We start from the raw sequence: 21,281 nt of genomic DNA on the forward strand, positions 1-21,281 counted from the left end.
GGCTACCCTGCCAGTTTGCTGGCGACGAGTGAGGATTTTCTCTGCGGGAGGTCCTGAGGTTTGGGGATGTGGTCTCCTGTCACCAGGTTCTTGTCCGGCCCCGCAGTCGGCAGCTGTTTGTTCTTCATCTTCGCCTTGGCCATGTTGTAGTCACCAGAATCAAAGTATTTTTGCTGAAAGAGAAAAAAGGAGTTCAGGTTACTCTGAAGCACCCTGGGACGGCCAAGCTGCACACAACGGGCTACAGCTCACACCTTTAAGAAGCTGTGACACCCAAAACTTATCACCGAAACAACACGCAAGGGGAAAGTCCAAGGCAGCTGTACGGCCTTTATTTGGCAGCTCCCACAACGCCCAGCACGGCTCAGGTGTCTCAGCCCAGCCAGCAGCCTCCATCCCCATCCCCTCTCCTTCCAGTACTTGAAGGGAGCTTATAAACACACGGGAGAGCGACTTCTTACGCACGCAGGCAGTAACAGGACAAGAGGGAATGGCTTTAAGCTAAACGAGGGAGATTTAGGTCAGATATGAAGCGGAAATTCTTCACCTAGAGGCGGTGCAGCGCTGGCACTGCTGCCCACAGAGGTGTGGGTCCCACGGTAGGGGTGGAGCTGGAGGTCTCTTCCAACCCATTCTATGATTCTGTGATTCTAACAGTGACTGTGGGGCAGACGCTGCGTCAGCAGCCTCCTCCAGACAGGCTCAGCTACAGCAGCACAGCTGGGGGACATTTGCTGATTTAGTTTATTCCAGTTTGGCAAACACGTGAGCTGTGGGTCAAAGGCAGGACATCCTCCCCAGTGAGCACAGCCCAGTCCATAGCCCAGACAGACTCCTGCAGCTGAAACCAAAGGGCCAAATGACTGCAGAGATGCAGCCCTGAGACACCTCCCAGCAATGCTGAGCTGTGGTGCGAAGGGCATTCCACTCCCTCGCCATGACTCTGTGCTGCTCTGCCCTGCTGACAGCAGAGCAAAGGGCAAAAGGACAAGCAGAATTTGGACAATGCTCTGAGAAATGCTGCTTGAACACTGGGTGGTCCTGTGTGGAGAAAGGATTTGGACTCAGTGATCCCTGGGGGTCCCTTCCACCTCAGGATATTTGGTGACACTTGGTGCTGCAAACAGATTTGAAGGCCTCACAAAGCCCAGCCCAGCCCTAAAGCCCTTTCCCTCTTGGTGTTAAATAATTAAATCCTCATTTCTGTGCTTGCTTTAGGAGCTGGTATCTAAAACACCACCAGCATTCCTGTCAGCAATGCAGCACACACAGAGACTGCTCAGGCAGCTGCATCAGGAGCAGCAGTACAGGGTGGCTGAGGCATTCAGCCACGCACACAACGGCTCAAAGGGATTTCTGCATCATCCTGTGCAAAGAGAAGAGCCTTCAGCAGCAACCCAAGCAGCTGCAGAGGGCTCTTAGGGAAGGATTTAATTACTTTACCAGGGAGCACAGCCATAGGATTGGTGTTTTCTGTTGACTTGCTGGCATCCCCCGTGCCCTCTGCACCAGCCCAGAACATGAGCAAAACACAGAGCAGAGAGAAACACCTGGACACTGCAGAAGGCTGCAGGGATCTGCACATTTCTCCCCACATTTCCTTAATCCGCACGCTCAACGGGATTTTGGCTCTACAGAGCTCTACAGAGAAGGGCTCAGGTGTCCCAGTGGCCACAAACCAGCAGTGTGCCCTATGGGCCAAGAGAAACAGTGGGACCCCGGGTGCAACACCCAGAGCACGGCAAGCAGGGCAGGGTGGTGCTCCTCCCCTCCGCTCTGCTGTGGAGAGGGCACAATTGGAGCTCTGGGCTCAGTGCTGGGCTCCCCAGTTCCAAGCAGGCTGGGAAGTGCTGGGAGAGTCCCACGTTGGGCACTGAACATCACCTGATGGGGAATGGCTGAGAGCTCCGGGCTGCTCTCCTGGAGAAGACTGAGGGGGCTGTGAGCAGTATGAGAAGGGCGGGGTCAGGAGGACGGGGCAGTGCCAGGACAAGGGGGCACAGGGCAGCCCCCACGGCTCTGTGATGCTGTGAGTGCTGATGTGGCCCCACTGCATGGAGAGCATGGAGCCCATAAGGAGCGATAAGTACCCCTTTCTGCAGCCTCTTCATGAGGAAGTCGGAGCCGCCGGGCTTCTGGCCCAGGTTGGGGTATTTGGCCTTCAGCTTCGCCTCCTCGGCCCGCTCCGGGATGACGGTTTCCTTTTCCTGCGAATCCTGAAAGACAGTGGTGGATGTAAAAGCTTCGGACCCACGGCAGACCAAACGACCGAGGGGACCGATGTCCCTCAGCGCCCACACGCAGCCCGAAGGAGCGCACCGGGCGCTGCGGGTAACCGGCCCACACGGAGCCCCGCAACCCCAGAGTCCCACAAGCCTCTCCCGGAAGTCCCGCCTCCGCGCCAGCACCGCAGCCAATGAGAGGCTGGAACAACGGCGGCAGAAGCCAACCGGTGAGCGGGGCAAGGAAGAGTGGCGCGCTGCAGAGCCAACGGGAAGCGGGAGGGCCCGCCACGCTGTTCCTCACCTGTTTCTCCTGCCCGGAGTCCTCCGCGCGGGCGCCGGTACCCAGCTGGGCGGCCATGGCGAGGTGTGGCGGCCTTGGGGCTCCGCGCTGCCTCCGCGCTCACTGCGCGCCGTTCGGCCCTGCGCTCTGCTCCAAAATGGCCGCCACCGCCCCCTGACGCCCCGGCTGCGTGACGGACAGGCACGTGTCCAATGGGCGCAGTGAGGAAGCCGTGGTGACGTCACGCATGACCAATGAGAGCCCGCGGGGGGCGGGGAAAAAGGCCGGGCTTGGCCACTCTGCGTGGTGCTGTCGGAACCAATGGGAAGTGAGAAAGCAAGGGAACGTGTGGGCTACTGAGCTTGATGGACAGTGAGAAGAACCAATAGGCAGAGCGGTCCGGAAGAGGGGCGTGGTCACAGTCTGGGCGCTAGGACTGCTCTGGAAGCGGGCGCCCCCTGGTGGGCAGGAGGAGCACAGCAGAACCCGTAGCGCCCTCTACTCCCAGCGCCCCCCAGGTCCTCACCCCCACCCCACACCGCGGCAGCCCCGCAATGCTCCCAAAGCGCCGCGAGGCCCAGTGCTGGCGCTGCCCCCGTTTCTCCCACCCCTAAATCCACGCAAAATAGGAGCTGAGCCACCATGGAGGCAGAGCACAGAGGGAACTGCTGCAGGATGCAAAGGAACACGTTCACGCTGCCCAGGAGGGGAAGTGGGGGAGAAGAACAAGAAGAAAAAAAACACAAAGCAGTAATTAAAAAAACAGTGTAAACTTTTCCCTTCCTCTCTGACACAGAGACCCTCGAGCTCCCCCCAGCACTTGCAGCCACAAAGGCACCAGGTCCCAATTCCAACACAGCGGGGTGGAGGAGGAGGCTCTGCATGCAGCCCCCAAGGGGGCGCAGGGCCCTTCCCAAGGGAGCAGCTCCACGCGTGGACCCACAGCCCTCAGCCACCTCTCGTGGGCCCCACCGTAGGATTTAGGCCCTGTTAAAGGCCGCCAGCACAGCCCAGATCACCTCTGTCCCTCTGCCCTGGGCCGCCTCCAGCTCCGCATCGGCCTCCAGCACATCCTTGGCTCTGCTCATGGCCATCTCATACTGGGTGTCCTCCAGGCTGCCCAAAGCCTTCTCCAGCACATCTGAGGTGTGGGCCAGCACCAGCAGCGCCAGCAGCCTGCGGTCCATGCGGCGCAGGTCCCCCGTCCAGCGCTCCAACACGCTGTCCTGCAGCTTCCTCAGCAGGCGTTGCTTCTCAGTGGTGTCACAGACGGGGTGGGTGGTCATGTCGAAGAGCAGGAAGCTCTGCTTCCCCGTGGTGAGGATCCCCTTCTCCACCAGGCCCTTGGCGACACGCTCACGCACGTTCCGCAGCTGATACTGCAGCTTGAAGGGGTTCCAGGTCTCGCCTGGGGAGAATCACGGAACCATGGGATCACAACAGAATTGGGGTGGAATGGATAAGCGGAATGGCTTTAAGCTAAAAGAGGGGAGATTTAGGTCAGATGTGAGGTAGAAATTCAACCCAGAGCAGTGTGGGTGCCCCTTCCCTGGAGGTGCTCAGGGCCAAGCATCCGTGCTCATGGCAGGGGAAGGGACTGCACTGTCTGCATGGTACTTTCCAACCCAAGCCCTTCCAGGAATCTGCTCTTTTTTTCCCCCCTGGACCAACCTGTGAGCAGCTCTATCCAGGTCTGCACCGTTTCCGTGGACTCAGAGGCTTTGATGTGCCGGAGGGTCTCATCCAGGAGGACATCACCAGTGGGAGCAGCCGACTTCAGCAGCACCTGTGAGAACCAACCAGAAACTGTAAGGCCCAGACGTGGGCAGACACATGAGATGTGCCACAAGAGGGGCATCGGTGGGCAAACCCATGAGCCAAAGCCATCCAGCACAGCACAGCATCACAGGGAAGCAACCCCGGGGGGCACACAATAGCTGGGACTCATTAAACCACCCCCCTGAGCCCCACTGCCATCACCTTTCTGTCCAGCAGCTGCTTCTTCCTGGCTGTGAGTGGCTCCAGATGGATGCGGCCCCGCAGTGCCAGCTCGATGAGGATGCCGCCGCGCAGACCAGGGGACAGGCAGTCGTTCCAGAAGGATGGGTAGCCCTGCAAGCAAGGGGACAGGCAGGGAGCTGGGGACAGGAGGGACGGGAGCAGGTCCTCCCCGATGCTGAACGCCCAACATCCAGCCAAAAACATTTTCCTCCTCGGAGCCCCTGTCACAGTGTGAGCAGTGCAAGCCAACGCCATCCTGCCCTGTAGCATCCACAGTGCTGCCCTCAGGAGCAGGCAGTGACTCCTCTCTCCTCAGCGCTGTTCAGTTCCCCACCGTGTGTTTGCACAGTGCTATAAACACTGCTTTGTTCAGCTCATGTAGCTGAGAGAACCATAAAGTCTTCAAGCTACGACAGGGGAGATTCAGGCTGGACATGAGGAAGTATTACTGCTCAGAAAGGGTGGTCAGGCACTGCAATGGATGCCCAGGGAGGTGGTGGAGTCACCGAGCCTGGGGGTGTTCAAGGAAAGGCTGGATGCTGTGCTGAGGGACGTGGTTCAGTGGGAGCTATTGGTGATAGGTGAACGGTTGGACTGGATGAGCTTTGAGGTCTTTTCCAACCTTGGTGATTCTATGGTTCTTGGGGATTCTATGATTCTATGATTCTATAAAGTAGAGATTTTAACGTTATTTGCTTTCTTCACTTCCTGGTGAGTAGAGACAAAGCAACTCTTTATGCTTGCACAACATGCCCCGCTTCCTTCCATCACGGCAGATGCAATGGATTTGTTTTTTTTTTTAGCAGGTGGAGTTAAGGAATAAATTTCCCAAGGAGAAAGGGTACAGATGTCACCAAAGGTTTTGATTTGTTGGATATTCCCACCCTGAATTTTAGGGGTAAGTTGAAAGCTCATGTCAGAATCATGACAGCTTGGTGCTTACGAGAATGAAACTGCATTGGATTTGCCTAAAATTGTCTGTTTTTTTCACCAGTCCAGCCATGAGCCCACAGGAGAGCTGGGGCAGCGCAGGGCCACGGAGCCCAGCTGGCTGCCAGGTTTTCTGCTGCCCCATGGAGGAATGTGGAAGGACAGGAAGGGGGGAAAAAAAAAACCACCAAAACCAAAGCAAGCATGTGAAAAATCTTTTTTTTCCTTATCTATTGTGCTCACTTAATTTCCTGCTGGCCAAAGATCCCAGGAACACATTAACCACACAGAGAATGTTTAACGTAGCCCAGGGAGAATGTAAACTGCACCACACTCCCATGTGGCTCTCAAATATTTGCTCCAAGGTTCCTGCACAGCATTCTGCTCTCCTGTGCCTCCTGCTCAGCCCATGAGCCCTATTCTTACCCCGGCTCCCCAGGCAGGGCAGCCACCAGCCCACAGCTGCAGGCTGGGAGCACAAGGCGAATGGTCTGAGCTGGGCATTGTGCAGAGAGAACAACTGCAAAGCTCCCCCAGAGTAAATGCTCTGCAAACAGCAACACCACAACCGCGCACAGCCACTGTGGCTTCCCACCCCCCCCAGGGCAGAGCTGCTAATGGGCAGCGCTTGCATGAAACCCTCAGCTGCCCCACCGAGCCCCACAGCTCCCTCTGAGCCACTGGTGGGGGGTGTTTGGGGGTTGTTTGAGCTGGAGAGGACTCGGGGTTAGAACTCAAACAAGCTTTCAGCCGCTGGAGCATCGCTCACCTCCTTGTCCTGCAGCCCCAGGAGCAGCACCTCCTCCATCAGCGTGAGGCGGGGGGCTTTGGAGTTGTCAGAGTCATCGTCAGGCAGCTCCCTGTCTGCAGCCGCGTCCTGCTCAGGCTCAGTCCTTTTGTCCCCACGCCATCCCCGACGTGTGAGCGTCGTCATCCCCACCTGGGGATAAAGAACAGAGGTGCCGAGAGCGAGGGGTACGGCAACAGCCCGACTCAGAGCATGGCCTCAGGGAGGACAGGGACTCTCTGCCTCTCTTACCCCGGAGCTCTCAGCTCACCTGGCCCTGGGAGCGGCCGCTGCCGCGCGGTGACGTGTTGATTCAGATGACTGCACCTCCAGGAAGGGAACCAGGAATCGCAGCCGCCACGGGGACGTCCTGCCCTGAGGGCTTCCGGGCTGAGAGGGCTCCAGGGCCTGGGTCGGGTTTTGCACACCTGGAGCTGCTGCCAACCCTTGACGCTCACAGCGCTGCAGAGCCCACAGCGCCATCCCTCGCCTGCAGCACCGCCGCTCAGCACAGAGCAGCACTGCCTTTTTTTGGCCCTCTTTGCTCTCACCATCCCAGATGAGGTCGGAGACAAGAACGTGAACTCCACTGACCACCCACAGCAGTCCCTGTGTTTTATTAACGGCCCCAAACGCGCTCAAAGCATAAAAGAAAGACAGCAACCAACTGTTGAAGAACAGTGTTTTAATACGATCAAACGGGACAAATTCAAACGTGTCAAGAAACGTTCAGCTACCCAGACCAAGAGAGAGCAGCAGCTCTGAGCAACAGGCAGCATCTCTACAGCACATCCAAAGTCAACCATCGCTTTGGTGGAATAAAAGTGGCACCTCCTCCAACTCCTGCAATTCATCATTCCACCTGAACACACGAATCAACACAGCCGAACTGAAACAGTTTCTTTTTTAAATCATCTCACGCCATTCTAACAAACAGCTGCCAACAATTAATGATACGCAAGCAGCCATCCAGCTGCCTGCACTTGGCATGGGATATTAATTAATGGGATGAAGAGTGACTACACTTTGGTCTGGAAGAAATGCAAAGAATCAGAGACCTCTAACAGCTCCAGCTCTGCTCTTTTTTCACAAGAAAAGCAAAAACTTTAACACCAGGAAGCTGATCAGAATTGCAGCAGCATTCTGTGAGCGTTTCTTGACAGGGATGCAACCCCCCATAGAAACTCACTGCTCATTTCTCCATCTGGGCTTCTTGATAAACTTCCTCTCCTTAAATCCACCCATAGCACAGGAAACCCCCCAAAGGAATTTCAGTATTAACATTCACGTTAAACACAAGGAGGAAGCAGTGGAGGAGCACCCTGCGAGGCAGACAGCAGGGGACGGGTGTCTAGAACTGCTCCTTCGGCTCGCTCATCTTCCTCCTTTTTGGCAGCACATCCTGACTTGAGGAGGGCTCAGCCTGGTGAATCTGCAACAGAACAGCGCCTGCGTTACAGCGCCGTCACGGAACTGAGCACGGGGAGAAGCACCGAGCGCTGGGGGCGGGGGACCCAACGCTGCCTCCCTCCCAAGGGCAGACGGCAGCACAGACGCCGCTGCTCCACCTGCAGGCCCAGCGGAACCCGGCTCCCTCCCAGCAGCGCGTCGAGGCGGCAGGGAGCTTCGCTAAGTCTGTTCTCTAGCAAATATCAATCAATCCTAATGAGCTTTGCCTCAACCTGTGCTCAGCTTTCAGCTCTTTGGAACAGACTTGGTTTGACGCTAAGGATCAGAACGTGCTGATGTCCATCAATCAAGGCAATGAGAATTCCATTATTTCAGCATAAAGTGTGGCAAAGCCGACAGTTTTATTCACTGGAGCAGAAAACATCTCAAAGAAGTAAAGAAAAGCTGACACTCACAATGTAGGCTTGGAATAACTTCCCACTCCTCGTCCTGCTTTCCGACACATTAAGTTCAGAGGTCTTCCTGGCCAGATGATCAACCTAAAGAAAACAATCTGAAAATAAATGCTGCAAAGCATTTCCTAAAGCACTCAGGTACCTGGGGCTGTTCTGCCTTAAGAACCTTCAGCACCTGTGTTTGAAGTCATCCTCCACATTTAAATGAGGTTTTCCCATTTTCACCTTTCATACCTGAGGATTGGAGACGTACTGATTTCTGTTCTCCTTCAAAACTTCATCCCTTCCACAAGGAAAATCCTCCTCTGTAAGAAAGCAAAGCAAAGCACACTGTGAGCAATGCACTCCCAGCCTCACACCTCTGCAGGGCTCTGAGCTGGGGGAGGAATCGTGCACTATAGATAAAGAATGGGTGCTTCCTCCTGTTTCCAATCCATGCAGTCTTCCCTACAATCCACAGATCAGCACAGTGCTGCTCTTCAGCCATGCTAAACAAGCCAAGGATTGCAGGATGACAGCAGCATTATTTCAGACAGCTTTGTAAACCTCTTGTATTGAAATAGAACACAAGTTCTACCTTGAGATTCCAAAGCATCTGCATGATCACCATCTCCTGCTTTGTTATCCAACGCGGGATCTTCCTGGAATGAGAAAGGGGCCCAATTACTGCAGACAGAAGCAGAGAGCTCCTGCTCACAGCAGTCAGATCTCCTTAGATGGATTCTAAGTGAAACAACACGTATTTATAAAGTTATTGAATCTGATACAGGATGTGCAGCCCAGCTCAGTGTTACTTCCCCATCAACGCAAGCAGGCAGAGATGGAACTCAGTCACTGAAGAACATCCGTCTGAAATGACTGCAATCCTAAAAAAAACTTTGAGCACGTAACATCTTCCTTAGAGTGCCACAGAAACACTGCATTCCTTGTTCATAACACCACACTAACAGATGCAGCAGAATTAATGGCCCCTTTCTACCACACAGATCGAAAACAGTTCCGAAAGCTGCAGCAGCACTCGAGTTCTCACCTTGATTTGCTGGCTTTCTTCTGCTTCATCTCCATCCACCGTGAGCACCGGCAGGGGCAGACTGGGCTCTTTTTGCTTCAGAATGCTTTCATCGCAGCTTTCTACTCTCTGTTTGTCAGTTGTGACTTTCACTTTCAGCATGTGGAACGGCGTTGGCACCTCACCCATGTTCAGGTACATGGGCTCTCCCTCGAATATCATCCCCTCACATTCGCTCTCCTTGAAGCCAGGGGGCTGATAATCAGGTGGTGTAACTGCAGGAGAAAAGCAGCTCAGCTTACGGGGTTAAGAGACTTTTCTGCCTTGAATACAAAGCTGTTAAAAAACACATGTGGGAGGAAAGGAATTACTAACATTCCACTCGTACTAAATGAAGTTCTTTCCCTCTACAACAACCGTTTGAAACAGTTCACGCAGGCAAGCAGATGAGCTAGAAATTCCTCTAAAAAGCAGCAGCTGCTGCCAGACATTGAGAGGGCAGCACCAACTGGCACACAGCACTTCCTAATGCACTCAGAACAACCCAGTTTGCCCTTAAAACTCTCACTGCAACCAAGTCAGCTGTAAGGCCGTATTCCTGCTGGGAGATCAGAGCAGCGCCCCCTGCACTTCAGAAACCGTCCTGAGAAATAATCAAGCCCCAGCAAATGTAAAGATTACACGTGAAATTCTTTCTTTTAATCGCTCTCAAGGATCTCGGCACAGCAGATCAGTCGAAGCGATGGGGAAACACCACCTTCATCATAGTAGAAGAGCTTCATTGTCAGGCAGACGTTGTTTGGGAGCGGGCCCAGGTTCTGCATCAGAACGTAGATCTTGCGGATGAGGAGGATGCTCGCCTTCTTGGTGTCTGCACAGCTGATGGCAGAATCGCTCTGTTTGTTCTTACTGCAAACAGAGAACACTCAGCTTTCATACAGACTGAAGGGCTGCTGTTTTAAGGCACGCAACTGCGGTCTGCGCGAGTTTAAATGCTGAAATGATTCACTGTGTTTTAAAACTAAGGCTAAATAATGGACCACACTGATCTAGAATTACAGACAGACCAAAGAACTCCTGGGCAGGGCAGGCTGGCAGTACCTGCTGAGGTTCAGGACCGGCCCGCTGGGGGTGTACTTGAATTTGAAGTGGTAACATTCTGTAATTGTCTGCAAACAAATGCAGTAATTATTAAATTATCAGTTGTCAAGGAAGCCAATACTGCTGCTGCTTCCATTCAGTCCCCAACTGACCTTTATTTAAATCACAGTCCTTAACTCTTCTCCAATGCATTTGAAACACTGCATTTGAATCCTTACCAGATTTAACACGCACAAAGTCACCAAAGCTCAACGAAGCTGAGCCAGGGGCTGCCAGGATGAATTCACGTGAAAGAAACTCCAAGATTTAGTCTGGAGTTTTCTATCCAAAAGTATATCCAAAATATTCCTGCTCTGCCAGATTTACCTGAGGATCATCCGGGTGGGTGTAGACCTGGAGGTTTGAAAGGAAGGGCAGGGGACAGATTAAGACCCACACACACATCCGAGCACCAACTTTTAGACACAGGGGCTTTACTCTTCCACCACTTACCGCCAGGACGACCATCCTCAGCTGTGAGAAGCAAAAAGAACAACGTCAGATGTGCTCAGCCCACTTCTGCTGTTTTGTTTCTTCAGCTCTCAAAACCAACTACGACCACTCCAGGCCTACTCAAAGCAATCAAGCTCTTCATACGTTCAGCCCATCTCTTGGAGAAAGGATTTGCTTACGTGGCCTCCAGAGATCGAGCGCACAACAAACAGTACCCTGAACTCCCACACTTTAGCTGTTTCAGTGCATCAAAGAACAGTTTTCCTGTAACCAGAGACTCCCCTGGCTGCAGTGGCAAGCAGTGGAATCACATACACGAATATTTAAATGCACTTTAAATAGCTGAATAACACTGGAAGACTTACGTATTTCTTCTGCAAGGCATCGTAGCATCCCAACATCCTGCAAAAAGCAAACATTGCCCAGCTAGTCCTGATTCCTATTAGCTTCACCTCTAAGGACAGCCTGCAAATACACCTCTTCCTTACGGTTCTTTTGAATACATTCAACCCTCAGGAATTCTCTGTGGTGTGTACACGATGCAGTCCTGTGCCTGCAACCATCCATGTGTTCACAGCACTGTTTCTGATGCCTGACTGCGTGTTATGACGGATAAAAGCATGACAAGAACTTAGCCACAACCAGATAGTGAAGATCAGGCACTAAGAACACGAGCTGGGCACTTGCTTGCTTCCACAGGGTGAAGCTTTCCTTACAGTTGCTAACTAGAGAGCTACCTTTCAGAATTCACGCACTGTAACTGCTGTGTGAGTGTGTGGTCAACGTACCATTTCACCAGCTGAGTCGAGCCGGGGCAGTTTTTGTCTTCCCTTAAGATTTTGACACAGAGATCTCAAAAGAAAATGAAAAAGCCATCTTTAAGGACAAAAACCAACAACACTGGAAGCGAAGCTCGTTCTCCAGGCGCTCTGTTAAGCATAGATTAAAGTGCAAATGCTCTTATTGCTCTATCAGCATCACTGCTATCTTTAGTAGCATTCAATAACGACCGTACAGTGAAGTTTCAGTGTGGTCATGGGAAATAGCTACTGCCTTTAATTAAATGAATGAAGTGGCTTAAGAATAAACTCAACAACAACCCTGTGCCCATCTGCTATGCAAAAAAGCTTGAGAACAGCCTGTTACCATCCAGGTATCTGGTTCCATAGGCGCTTTCAGGGAAGATCCCTCTCAGGTAGGTAATGCAGGACACTGCCACAGCCAGCAGCCTCTTCACGAGAGTCAGGGACTGCTGTTCTGTGTATATTTTATTGGGAAACACAACTGCACTCTGCAAAAGAGAAATCAGTCACCTTTGAACACCAAATCTGTACGGATTACAGCCTGCCTACCAAACACTTTAAATGGCAGATGTGATTTTCAGCACTTACAAAGCCAGGTGTGTTCATAGCATCACTGAGGCTGGAGAAGAGCTCTAAGAGAACTGCCTGGGATCATCAGACAGGGCTGCCCAGAGCTGTGGGTGCCCCACACAGGAATGCCTCCCACAACAGGGGAGGGCATCTCACAAACAACTTTTCCAACCTTAATGATTCTATGAAGTCCATCTATCAACCCACAGCCCCCACCCGTAATGCGTGGTGTGACGATGCTTTAAGACATCACCCATTTACACAAACACATTACCCTCTGGAGCTTTAACCCTATTTTGTCACTGAGCACCTTTATTTGGAGTTAGAAACGGAACAGTCCCAAATTTTCAAGTGAAGAAAGCTTACGACACAGCTGGGTGTTTGATTTAAGCTAAGATTCGCTATTTTTTACTTCAGTAAGACGCTGCGATGGAAATAAACCGTACCACACAGTTCTTGGGCTTCTGAGCAGTCGCCATCGCTCTCCTTCAGAGCAGCACCTGCAGCGCCTCGGCCTCAACCCGCCTCGGATCGCGCCTCGGCGGCCCGGCCCGACAGCCGCCTGCGCTGAGGTAACTTCGGGCCGTGTGCAAAAGGCGGGGGGGGGGGGGAGGCGATTCGAAGGCCCGGCACGCGGCTCTTTGTGTCGTGTGCAGGGAAGGGGGGGGGGTGGATGGGGGAGAGCGCGGCCGTCGCTTCCCGCCAATTTTCACCTGAATGGCGCTGATTTTATTCATGTTTACCTCGATCTGAAAAGCTGTGAGGAACAACAAAGTTATGAATTTCGGGTAGAAAAATACCTGAAGGCCTTTTTTTTTTTTTTTTTTTTAAATTCCTGTTGGGTTTCCAGCACAGCATTTGCCTATTTAAATGATGCAAATCTACAGAAAGCCCTGCCCCAAAGAAAAGCCACGAGGTCCATGCCTGCTGTGCTCTGATCAGAACATGAGTAATAATAATTACGGCTTTTCCTTAATAGAAAACACAGAAAGAGAGAACAAACTGTTCCTAACTGCATTCAGTGGATTCAGTGTAAATTGCAAACAAGTTGGGTTCTTTCAGCAGACAGTCTTAAAAATAAGTACTAAATTCCCCTATGCGAGATATTAAAGCATTCAGCAGAGTTGCAGACTCAAACAGGCTCTGAAGAGAGACCTCCCCATGGACACTGAATGACTTTCAGGTCATTTTGGAGCCCACAGATCTGAGACTTCTCAAAATTTTATTTTTTCTCCCCAGTTTTGCTTTGATTTGTTGTATTTGTTACCACATTACAGCTGTAATACTGATACTGCAGAACTATCAGTCAAAAAGCAGCACGGATTGATAAAATAAGTAGAAACTTTTTAGATGCAAGACAAACTTTTTGGAAGTTTTATTGCTTTTAACAACCAATATTGACACACAACCTGTCGGAACAAAGCATTCTAAGAAATAGATGATAAAAGGCCACCAGCGGGCCAGTAATGGCTGGTTTACCTGTGTGAACCTGACCAGACTCTGACATCCCTGCTCTGCCCCTCCAGCACGAGCTCCTGTCTCGGTTCACACTCTTGGTTGAACCTGGCTTCAAACCCAGGTGAATGGGCTGTGGCTGATCTGGGGCACTCTTTGCTCTCTCAGCTGTAGCCCACTGATGGGAGTGCTGATCCTGGCTGCATTATCTGCCATGGCCCTCCAAGGGCTGCAAGCACTCTCCATCTGCAGCTCCTCGCCCCGTACAGTGCTCATGATTCTGGGCATGGCAGGAGACAGGAGCTAGCTTGTCACATTTAGTGTGCCATGTCCTTGGCTTCTGCATTACCTTCTTGGTAATTTGAATGATAGAATGGCTTGGGTTGAAAGGGACCTCAAAGATCATCAGGCTCCAACCCCCTGCCACAGGCAGGGCAGACAACCTCCATATCTAATTTGAACTGTTCAGAAAATGAGCAGTGGTTTTCTCATTGGAGTTATTTGTAGGTAACACGAAAGGACACCAAATGTGCCCCACATTGCAGTCACCAGAGATGGTTCTCTGCTCTCTGTGCATGGAAAGCACTTCTTGCTGCCTTCTGACCGTGAGGTGCAGCAGTGAGCGCTCCTCTGGGAGCACAGCATTGGTCAGGAATGCCAGTTCAAGTGAACGACGCTGTGCATTCCATTGGCGCAGTGTTGTTGCTTATCTCTATTTCTCCATTTATAGAATGCAAGTAGTCCTGAGAATTGGATGGATGATGTTTTTTATTTGGGTTTGAATTGTTGGACCAGATGACTTCTGTGGGTCCATTCCAGCTCAGGGTATTCTGTGTCTGTGCTTTATCAGAACGGCTCAGATCTCTTGAGCTGATGATGAAATGCAACGTTCTGTGCACATCTTTTGCTGCTGGAAGACCTTCAGATGGAATGAGACTTGGATGCCACGTCTCTGGTGGACACAGACAGTGGCTGGCTGGTGCTGGTTGTGGTTTTAGATAATCTTGTATGCAGGCCGGGTTGGGCGAACACAGCTGAACAAGGGGTGCGCCCTGTTGGTCTTCTCTTCTGGAATGCAGAGGCGCATCTTGTCCAGAAGGTGACCTGGCCAGAACCTGTTGCTCTTTTCTTTCTGATTCCTCTGATGAGAGCTGAGAAGAAAAAAAGGAAAAAAGAAAATAAAATGAGAATAAGAAAGAATGAAGCCTGTTTTATGAGCATAAACTTCTAGGCAATATGACCACTCTTACTCGTAATGGCAAAACTCCTCTGAAGCCTTCTTGTTTTTGCCTTCTTTGCCCAGGTTTCCAGCTGTACTTTTTGATGACCTGGACATGCTCAGAGGTGAGGACGTATCGGCAAGTCCTATGTTGTAGTATCCTCCAGGCTGCCTGATCTTCCTCAGATACTGTCCTTTTTTGATGGTTTTGTCTCCTGGGTGCAGCAGGCCTGTTGGCAAAGCACATCCAATCCAGGTCACCTCTAGTTTATGTCTGTGATGCTGCCCTGGAGTGGTTACAGCTACTGTGTAAGGCAGGAAGGCGTGGATGATGGCCCAGCGTGTGCTGAGAGGCCTCAGCGGCCCTAAGCAGCTTTGTGTGGGGCTTCTGCCTGCACTCTCTGCCCTGGGATCAGGAGCCCCATTTCAGTTGAGACCTCAGTTCAGCCACAGCCATGGCTCTGCCTGGCCATGGACCCGCTGAACCTAACAGGGGCCTGACTTCCCAGTTTTGCCTTCCCTGTACCACTGCCGTGAGCTTGCCTCATCATTTGTGCTCTTAGCTGAACCTGGCCATGATCTGGAGCGCTCTGCGCGCTCATCTACACTGATGGGATTGCTGATCCTAACCAGTCCTCCAAGGGCTGCAAGTATTCTCCAGAAGCAGCTCCCCTCCCCATACATTGGTCGTGTTTCTGGGCAGGGGAAGGGACGAGCTTGTCAGATTCATCTCAGGCCCTGGGGGTTGCATTACCTCTCTGCAGCACTGACTCGGCGAGATGAATGTCACGCTCTTTGCACAGCTTGGAGGAATTCAGGTAACTCGCAGCCGCCTTGCTGCGGTACTGGTCGACCAGTGCACCCATGGCACTGCTTGTAGTTGATGGGAAGCAGTGCTCTTTAACAGTTAGCTCCCCAGATCTCTCCAGCTGAGATCTGATTGGGCTGCCCTTGCCCTGTAAGCAAAAGAAAGGCTCTGATTAGCATTCAGCACTGCGCTGGAGTTGCTCCATTCTCTTCGGAGAAGCTCCAGACGGGGATTAATCTCAAGAGGGTTTGGTTGCCATGTGAGCAGTACCTTTTTCACCTCTCGTCTCTTGACAGTTTTCTGTGTCCCGTCTCCAGATGGTTTTGGAGAGTCTGTCTTTTCATGGGCTGTTTGATGTCTTTGTGCTGGCTCAGCATGGACTGGGGTAACTTCTAAGGGTGTTAACTTCATTGGGGGCTTGGTAGGATCCATCTCTTTGGCTCTGCCCTCAACAGAACGTGGAGGTGTGGCAGATTTGCATGTGGCTTTATGGGGCTGAGTCTTTGCACCTGGAAGAGTTCAAAAAGAAAGCCCAGAGAAACCATGTTAGACAGTAGCAGAAGGAAACATCAGGGCTGACCAATGCTTGTAAGGCAAAGGACTTTGGCATTTTGTGCATTATAGCCCCCAGCAGATGCATCTCATGGAGACATTCCATAGTCTGAAAAGATACAGAGAGAGTTTCCCTGCCCAGTGTTCTCCTCTTACCCCCTTTGGTCTCTCTGGATTCTTTTTTCTTCATTTCCAGCCACTCATTTTGACTTTCCATTAGCTTTGCCACGGTCGTATATTTCCCACGGTTAGGGGCAGTCAAAAAGATGATCACATCCTCCAGCTCCTTTTCGTTGATGGGAATGTTTGCCTGACAACCAAAACAGAAAATGGCAGTGTGATCAATAAAACAACAAACAAGGCTGACCCCAGAGCAGGAGGCCACCGGGTGAGCTTTACGTGGGGTTACCAAACACTGACAAATGGACCGCTGTGCTGCTGCCCTCTGAATCAGAGAATAGCTGGGGTTGGAAGGGACTTCAGGGATCATCGAGTTCCAAATGCCCTGCCACAGGCAGGGCTGCCCACTGCCAGCCCTGCTGAGCTCTCAGCTTTTACTGTGCTAAGCTTCCCAGCCCCCTGGGTATCAAGAATATATTTTGTCATGGGCCAGACTATCAGAAAGTGTCTGAAGTGCTAAGCCCTAATCGACCTGAATGTGATCCTGACAACTCTTTACCACTGAAGCCTGTGGAAGGTGAGGGTCAGCATGAGCTGTTTGTTGCTTTCCTGTGCTCTCCATACCTGCTTGATGATTTTAATGAAGTCTGCTTTCTTGATATTTCTGCCTTCCATGCCAGCTTTCTTGAAGATATTCACCAGTGTTGTCTTCCGTTTGCGCAGGAGGTTATGCAGTGCAATGAGAGCCTCAGGGTACGGTATGCAAGGAGGGGGCTGAGGCTTGCTGCTTGCTGGTGTTGTGTCCTGGAAAGGAATTGGAAAATACCCTGCCATCCCCACTGTCAGAATCACCACGCCAGGAGACGTGCGAGTGGCTGGGACAGAGCAGCATCACTCTACTGATTAAGGCCACAGAGGACGCAGTGCAGTGATCCCAAGGCTGAAGTAACACAACATCTACTTACGCCCAGTTTATCAGTCACAGCAGCTTTGCGTTCAGCCCTTCTCTCTGCTCTGCGTGACTTTATGCGTTCCCAGACTCTCTCTTCCATGTAGCTCCGGGAAGATTTATTTCTCAGCCATTTCTCAATGTCTACAGAGCTTTCTAGCTGAGAAATGAATCGCTTCCTCTCCTGGATCCAAGCCGACAGCTTATCTGGATCATCTTCAGGATGAGAAATGACCACTGGAAAGGTGGGACTTCCTTTCTCCTGCCTTCCTTCTGCAGCTGGCACTTGTGAGAGAGGTCTAAAAAAACAACAAACAGACCAAGGGGAGTCGGTCTGAGTGCAGGAGGAATTTCTTCTCCATCCAGCCCTCTTCCTCAGCAGGATGAAGTCTCTTCATCCAACTGTCTTCCCACCAGCAGATGGGGGATAACAGCACTGAGCTGTAATGCTCAGATGTGCTACCAAGGGAACGAGGGTTTTCTCTAAGGAAAGTTCAGGACACGCAGCTCTTTGTCCCTCTTGATGGAATGAGGAACTGTGCCTTGTGCAATGACTGGCCATGCTGGCATCCCCCTTCCTGGCCTGATGTGGTCTCAGATACTGCATTACTTAGTGAAGGAAAAGGGGTCATTACTGCCAAAGGCAGAAAAGATGGGCTAGAGCCATGAAGCCTGTTCTTGTCCTCAGCATTACCAACAAAGAGGCTTTTCAGGAACTAAAGGAAGCATGAAGAAGCAGCGCAGACAGATGCTGCTCTGCCTCCTTGGGACACGTTGATTGGAATGCTGCTTTGCTGAAAGAGCAGCATCAGTGCCACTATCACACAGGCACAAGAGCACTGCACTCAAATCCTTCACGACTGTCACCTGTCAGCAGGCTCCTCTTTATTGTCGCTCTCAGCTGTGGTTAATGTGCTGAGAGAAATGGTCCTTCGTAGTCTGCGTAGCTTGCAGAGAAGAGACTCTGTAAACAGGAAAGGAGAAAGGCTCTCAGAACTGCAGGCACAGACCTGCATAACAGCACTCTGATTTCAGAAGCTGTTCTGATCCCCAGAACTTAAGACAGTGTTTGTAATTCCCAGTGCTGACTCTCTCCAGCACAAACTCATAACATGGAAGAGATGCACTGTGGGGCATGGAAGGCAGGGGGGACGCACGTCCCATCTTGTTCCAAATGTGTCTCTTGATGTTTACCAGAAGTTGTGGACAGAGGCACACGGAGTGCTGCCCCAGGCATCTCGTTGTACCACAGGCTCTAAGCAGCCACTGGGAAGGAGTACAGGGAGAGGCACAAACCTCTCAAGGATCAGTCATTAATGTTACCTTTTCTTTCAAGTAGCTTTTCCTCTGGCATTGGCATCGTAGCAAGCTGAGGAACCTCCTTGATCACAAACCTGGAAATAGGAAGAAGGTGCCATTCTGTGAAAAGGGCTCCTTTGCCAGATCAGTGCCAAGTATCTGTACAGACTAAATTGTGTGCCCTGAACAGGAGCCAGTGAACAGTGCTGGCCTCAGGAACAGCTCAGCAGCCCCTCTTGAGACAAGAAGGCATTTCAGAGGTACTGAGATGGATGTGACTTTCATAACAAACGTGGAAACGCCACGGGCAGAGGACATGCATCATCTACTTTTGTTCCACGTTCTGAGAGATGCTTTCCATGTTGTGTTGAAAACGACAGCAATATTAGGATCTGCCTTTTGTTCAATGTTTTGGCAGTCTCGAGTGCAGAAAAGAGGTGGAGGAAACATCAGAGCATTGCCTAAATGTCTCTGCAGTGCAAACCAGCTCCCTCTGATTGGACGAATGGTAAAATGCAGGACACAATCAGGAACGTTAAGTCCAAGCTTAGCAAAAGCAAGGAAAAAATGAGCTGCCAAACCGTTTGAAAGAGCCAAAATATGAGCTGAAACAACCAAATATGAGCTGAGCACATCCAAACTTGCCCAGATAAGTTCAGGGAACAAATATACTCACTCTGGCAACAGGTGGACTTGGCCACGTGGGCTCGGCAGGAGAGCAGTTTCTTTGTCCGAGATGACCCATCTTTTCTGCAAGTGACAGAAAGACCTGATGTGACTCCAAGGGAAGAATCTCAGTGCTCACAAAGGCTTTTCTACACGTGGAAGAATTCACTGTCTCTCAGCAAACTTCTTGACGAGTGCCTCAGCCTCTTGCCAAAGCAAGCTGCATGGCACAAATTCTGATAGGATGAGGAGCGTTGCCAGCCTTACTGCAAGGACGGCGCTTAGCAGCTCAGCCAGCAGAGCAGCCACTCGTTCAGCACTGAGCAAGGCAATGGAGCAAACACAATGGAAGGCCTGTCCTGAGTCCGGGTTTCTGGCTGCTGCTTTTATCATCAAACAGCTTTGGCCCCGCCACTGCTTTGGCCTTTTTACTCTTTGTGGTGAGGCTTTTCCAGGGCTATGCCCTGCCAGCAAAAATAAGACTGTGTTCATTCCCAGCACCTCTGAACTAGTGCAAATACAAGAAAGAACACACAGACAGTTTTCACTGCTGCATGCCTAGCTCCAGTGGCCTGGCAGCTCACGGCTGGCAGCAGAGCTGGGTTCCCTGGCTTTGTACAGGATTTCAAACCCGCTGTAAGAAGTGCAGGAAAAAACCAAAACACTTACATTGAAAAGCTTTTGTACCAGGTATGTAGACGTGTTAAGATGCAGTAAAAAGTCTTCACAGAATGTGATTTCCACCTGCTCCGCTCGGATAGCGAGAGTGCCGATGTCCTTTAATGTGAAGTCTGCATCTTCTCCATTTGTTAGGATGTGGTAGAAGTACTCCAAGGTCTCCAACAGACAGCCCTGCACTGTTTGCTGAGAATAGGAGCTGTGCAGGCGTATGGTCTCACAGTTCAGCTCCACTATCTCAATGTCAGCTGGAAAAGAGGAACAAGGTGACTGAGTCACACAGCAGCTGAGCAGATCCAGATAACACACCAGGAGCTTCTGGTTTAAGTGCACTGCCAGAGTGCTGTCTTAACCACCAAGGATTGCTAATTAGGATAAGTGAGCAAATGTATTTAAGCCAAATTTTTGCTTAATTAGTCTTACCAGGCAAGTGTATCGGAAAGTATTTGAAATCCCGGATCTGTGTAACAGCCTTGGACAGCAAAAACAGCGGTCTCCGAAACGTGAGGATCTTGCCATCCTCAAGGGCTTGCCATTTTTGAATCCAAAATGTCCCCAGTCCGGTGATGCTGACAGCCGGAGGCTGGAACAAAAAGAAGGACAGAGTGAGGACTTGTGGCAGCTTGCACAGGGGTGTCCCATGGCTTCCCCGCTCCTAATGCAGAACACTGAGACGGGGGGGGCTGGAAAAGACCAGGTACTTGGACACATCCTTTCCCTTTCCTTTGCTCTCCAAGCATCCCCAGCTGTGTGTGTGCTCTGCACTCTGGGAGCGAGGAACAGAGAAGCAAATTGGGAATACTTTTGGGTGCTATTATTTGCATTACTGTATTTGGCATAGGTACTGTACTTCTAACTATTTTAATATCTTCAGTGATTGAAGGAAGTGGTCTTTGGCACATTTGTGGCACGTCTGTATGTGGAAGAGCAACGGCACTTGTTGGTCCAGGGCTACCTGGGCTACTGCAGCCATTGGGCAAGGGGAAGCCGTTGGGCAAGGGGAGGGGTAGTGTGCAGTCCCACCTTTTTCAGCAGGAGCAATTGCTGAACACGCTTGAAAACACTGTTCCAAATGGTAGTGACATCTGCAATGCAAGAAAAGATACAGAATGCTTTAAGTCAGCAAGTTTGTGGCCTGTTAGCACGTTTCTAAACAAGGAGATGGCAGGTGTGATCTACCACAGCTCCTGGGGTAAATTCATCCATGACACGGACTGAATTTTGGATAGACTTCGGACTAAAAGTACTGGGAGAGGTCTACAGCTCAGGAGCAAATAGATCTCCTGAGTTGTCCCAAATGCCTTACCATTGGTGGAAAGCTTCTCGAGTGTGGGAAACGTGACTGTGCTGCAGCCATCAGTCTCGTTCCAGTGCTCGATGTTAGCGATCAGCTCTAGCAGGCTGACCATGCTCTTGCTTCAGGTGGGCACGTGAAGCTAAAGAACGAAAGGTTTCTGATGTTTCCTACCAGG

General features: G+C 51.3%; 4 protein-coding genes across 4 annotated transcripts; all 4 read right to left on the reverse strand.

The window, feature by feature from the left end:
• Positions 1-2: 2 nt before the first annotated feature.
• ENSA (endosulfine alpha) lies at positions 3-2,583 on the reverse strand (the record flags this gene model as incomplete). Its single annotated transcript, XM_079550917.1, has 3 exons — positions 3-173; positions 2,091-2,216; positions 2,527-2,583. The coding sequence occupies 3 exons, from the start codon at positions 2,581-2,583 to the stop codon at positions 3-5; spliced, it is 354 nt and encodes a 117-aa protein (XP_079407043.1).
• Positions 2,584-3,485: 902 nt separating this feature from the next.
• Positions 3,486-6,370, reverse strand: GOLPH3L (golgi phosphoprotein 3 like; the record flags this gene model as incomplete). The annotated part of the gene is made up of 4 exons (XM_079550916.1): positions 3,486-3,913; positions 4,177-4,291; positions 4,486-4,617; positions 6,206-6,370. 4 exons carry the CDS (start codon positions 6,368-6,370, stop codon positions 3,486-3,488), a joined length of 840 nt encoding a protein of 279 aa, XP_079407042.1.
• A 1,204-nt stretch (positions 6,371-7,574) lies between these two features.
• HORMAD1 (HORMA domain containing 1) lies at positions 7,575-12,542 on the reverse strand (the record flags this gene model as incomplete). Its single annotated transcript, XM_079550920.1, has 13 exons — positions 7,575-7,655; positions 8,089-8,172; positions 8,323-8,393; positions 8,666-8,729; positions 9,119-9,372; positions 9,855-10,006; positions 10,199-10,266; positions 10,565-10,591; positions 10,691-10,711; positions 11,056-11,092; positions 11,479-11,542; positions 11,837-11,981; positions 12,510-12,542. The coding sequence occupies 13 exons, from the start codon at positions 12,540-12,542 to the stop codon at positions 7,575-7,577; spliced, it is 1,101 nt and encodes a 366-aa protein (XP_079407046.1).
• Positions 12,543-14,512: 1,970 nt separating this feature from the next.
• LOC306956327 (EF-hand calcium-binding domain-containing protein 12-like) lies at positions 14,513-21,218 on the reverse strand (the record flags this gene model as incomplete). The annotated part of the gene is made up of 14 exons (XM_079550931.1): positions 14,513-14,669; positions 14,769-14,967; positions 15,492-15,693; positions 15,816-16,054; positions 16,254-16,407; positions 16,842-17,021; positions 17,183-17,465; positions 18,034-18,130; positions 18,490-18,560; positions 19,142-19,215; positions 19,801-20,057; positions 20,233-20,392; positions 20,833-20,894; positions 21,116-21,218. 14 exons carry the CDS (start codon positions 21,216-21,218, stop codon positions 14,513-14,515), a joined length of 2,238 nt encoding a protein of 745 aa, XP_079407057.1.
• Positions 21,219-21,281: the final 63 nt, after the last annotated feature.

The sequence above is a fragment of the Tetrao urogallus genome, assembly GCF_951394365.1.
Source record: "Tetrao urogallus genome assembly, contig: SUPER_28_unloc_1, whole genome shotgun sequence".
Lineage (NCBI taxonomy): Eukaryota > Metazoa > Chordata > Aves > Galliformes > Phasianidae > Tetrao > Tetrao urogallus.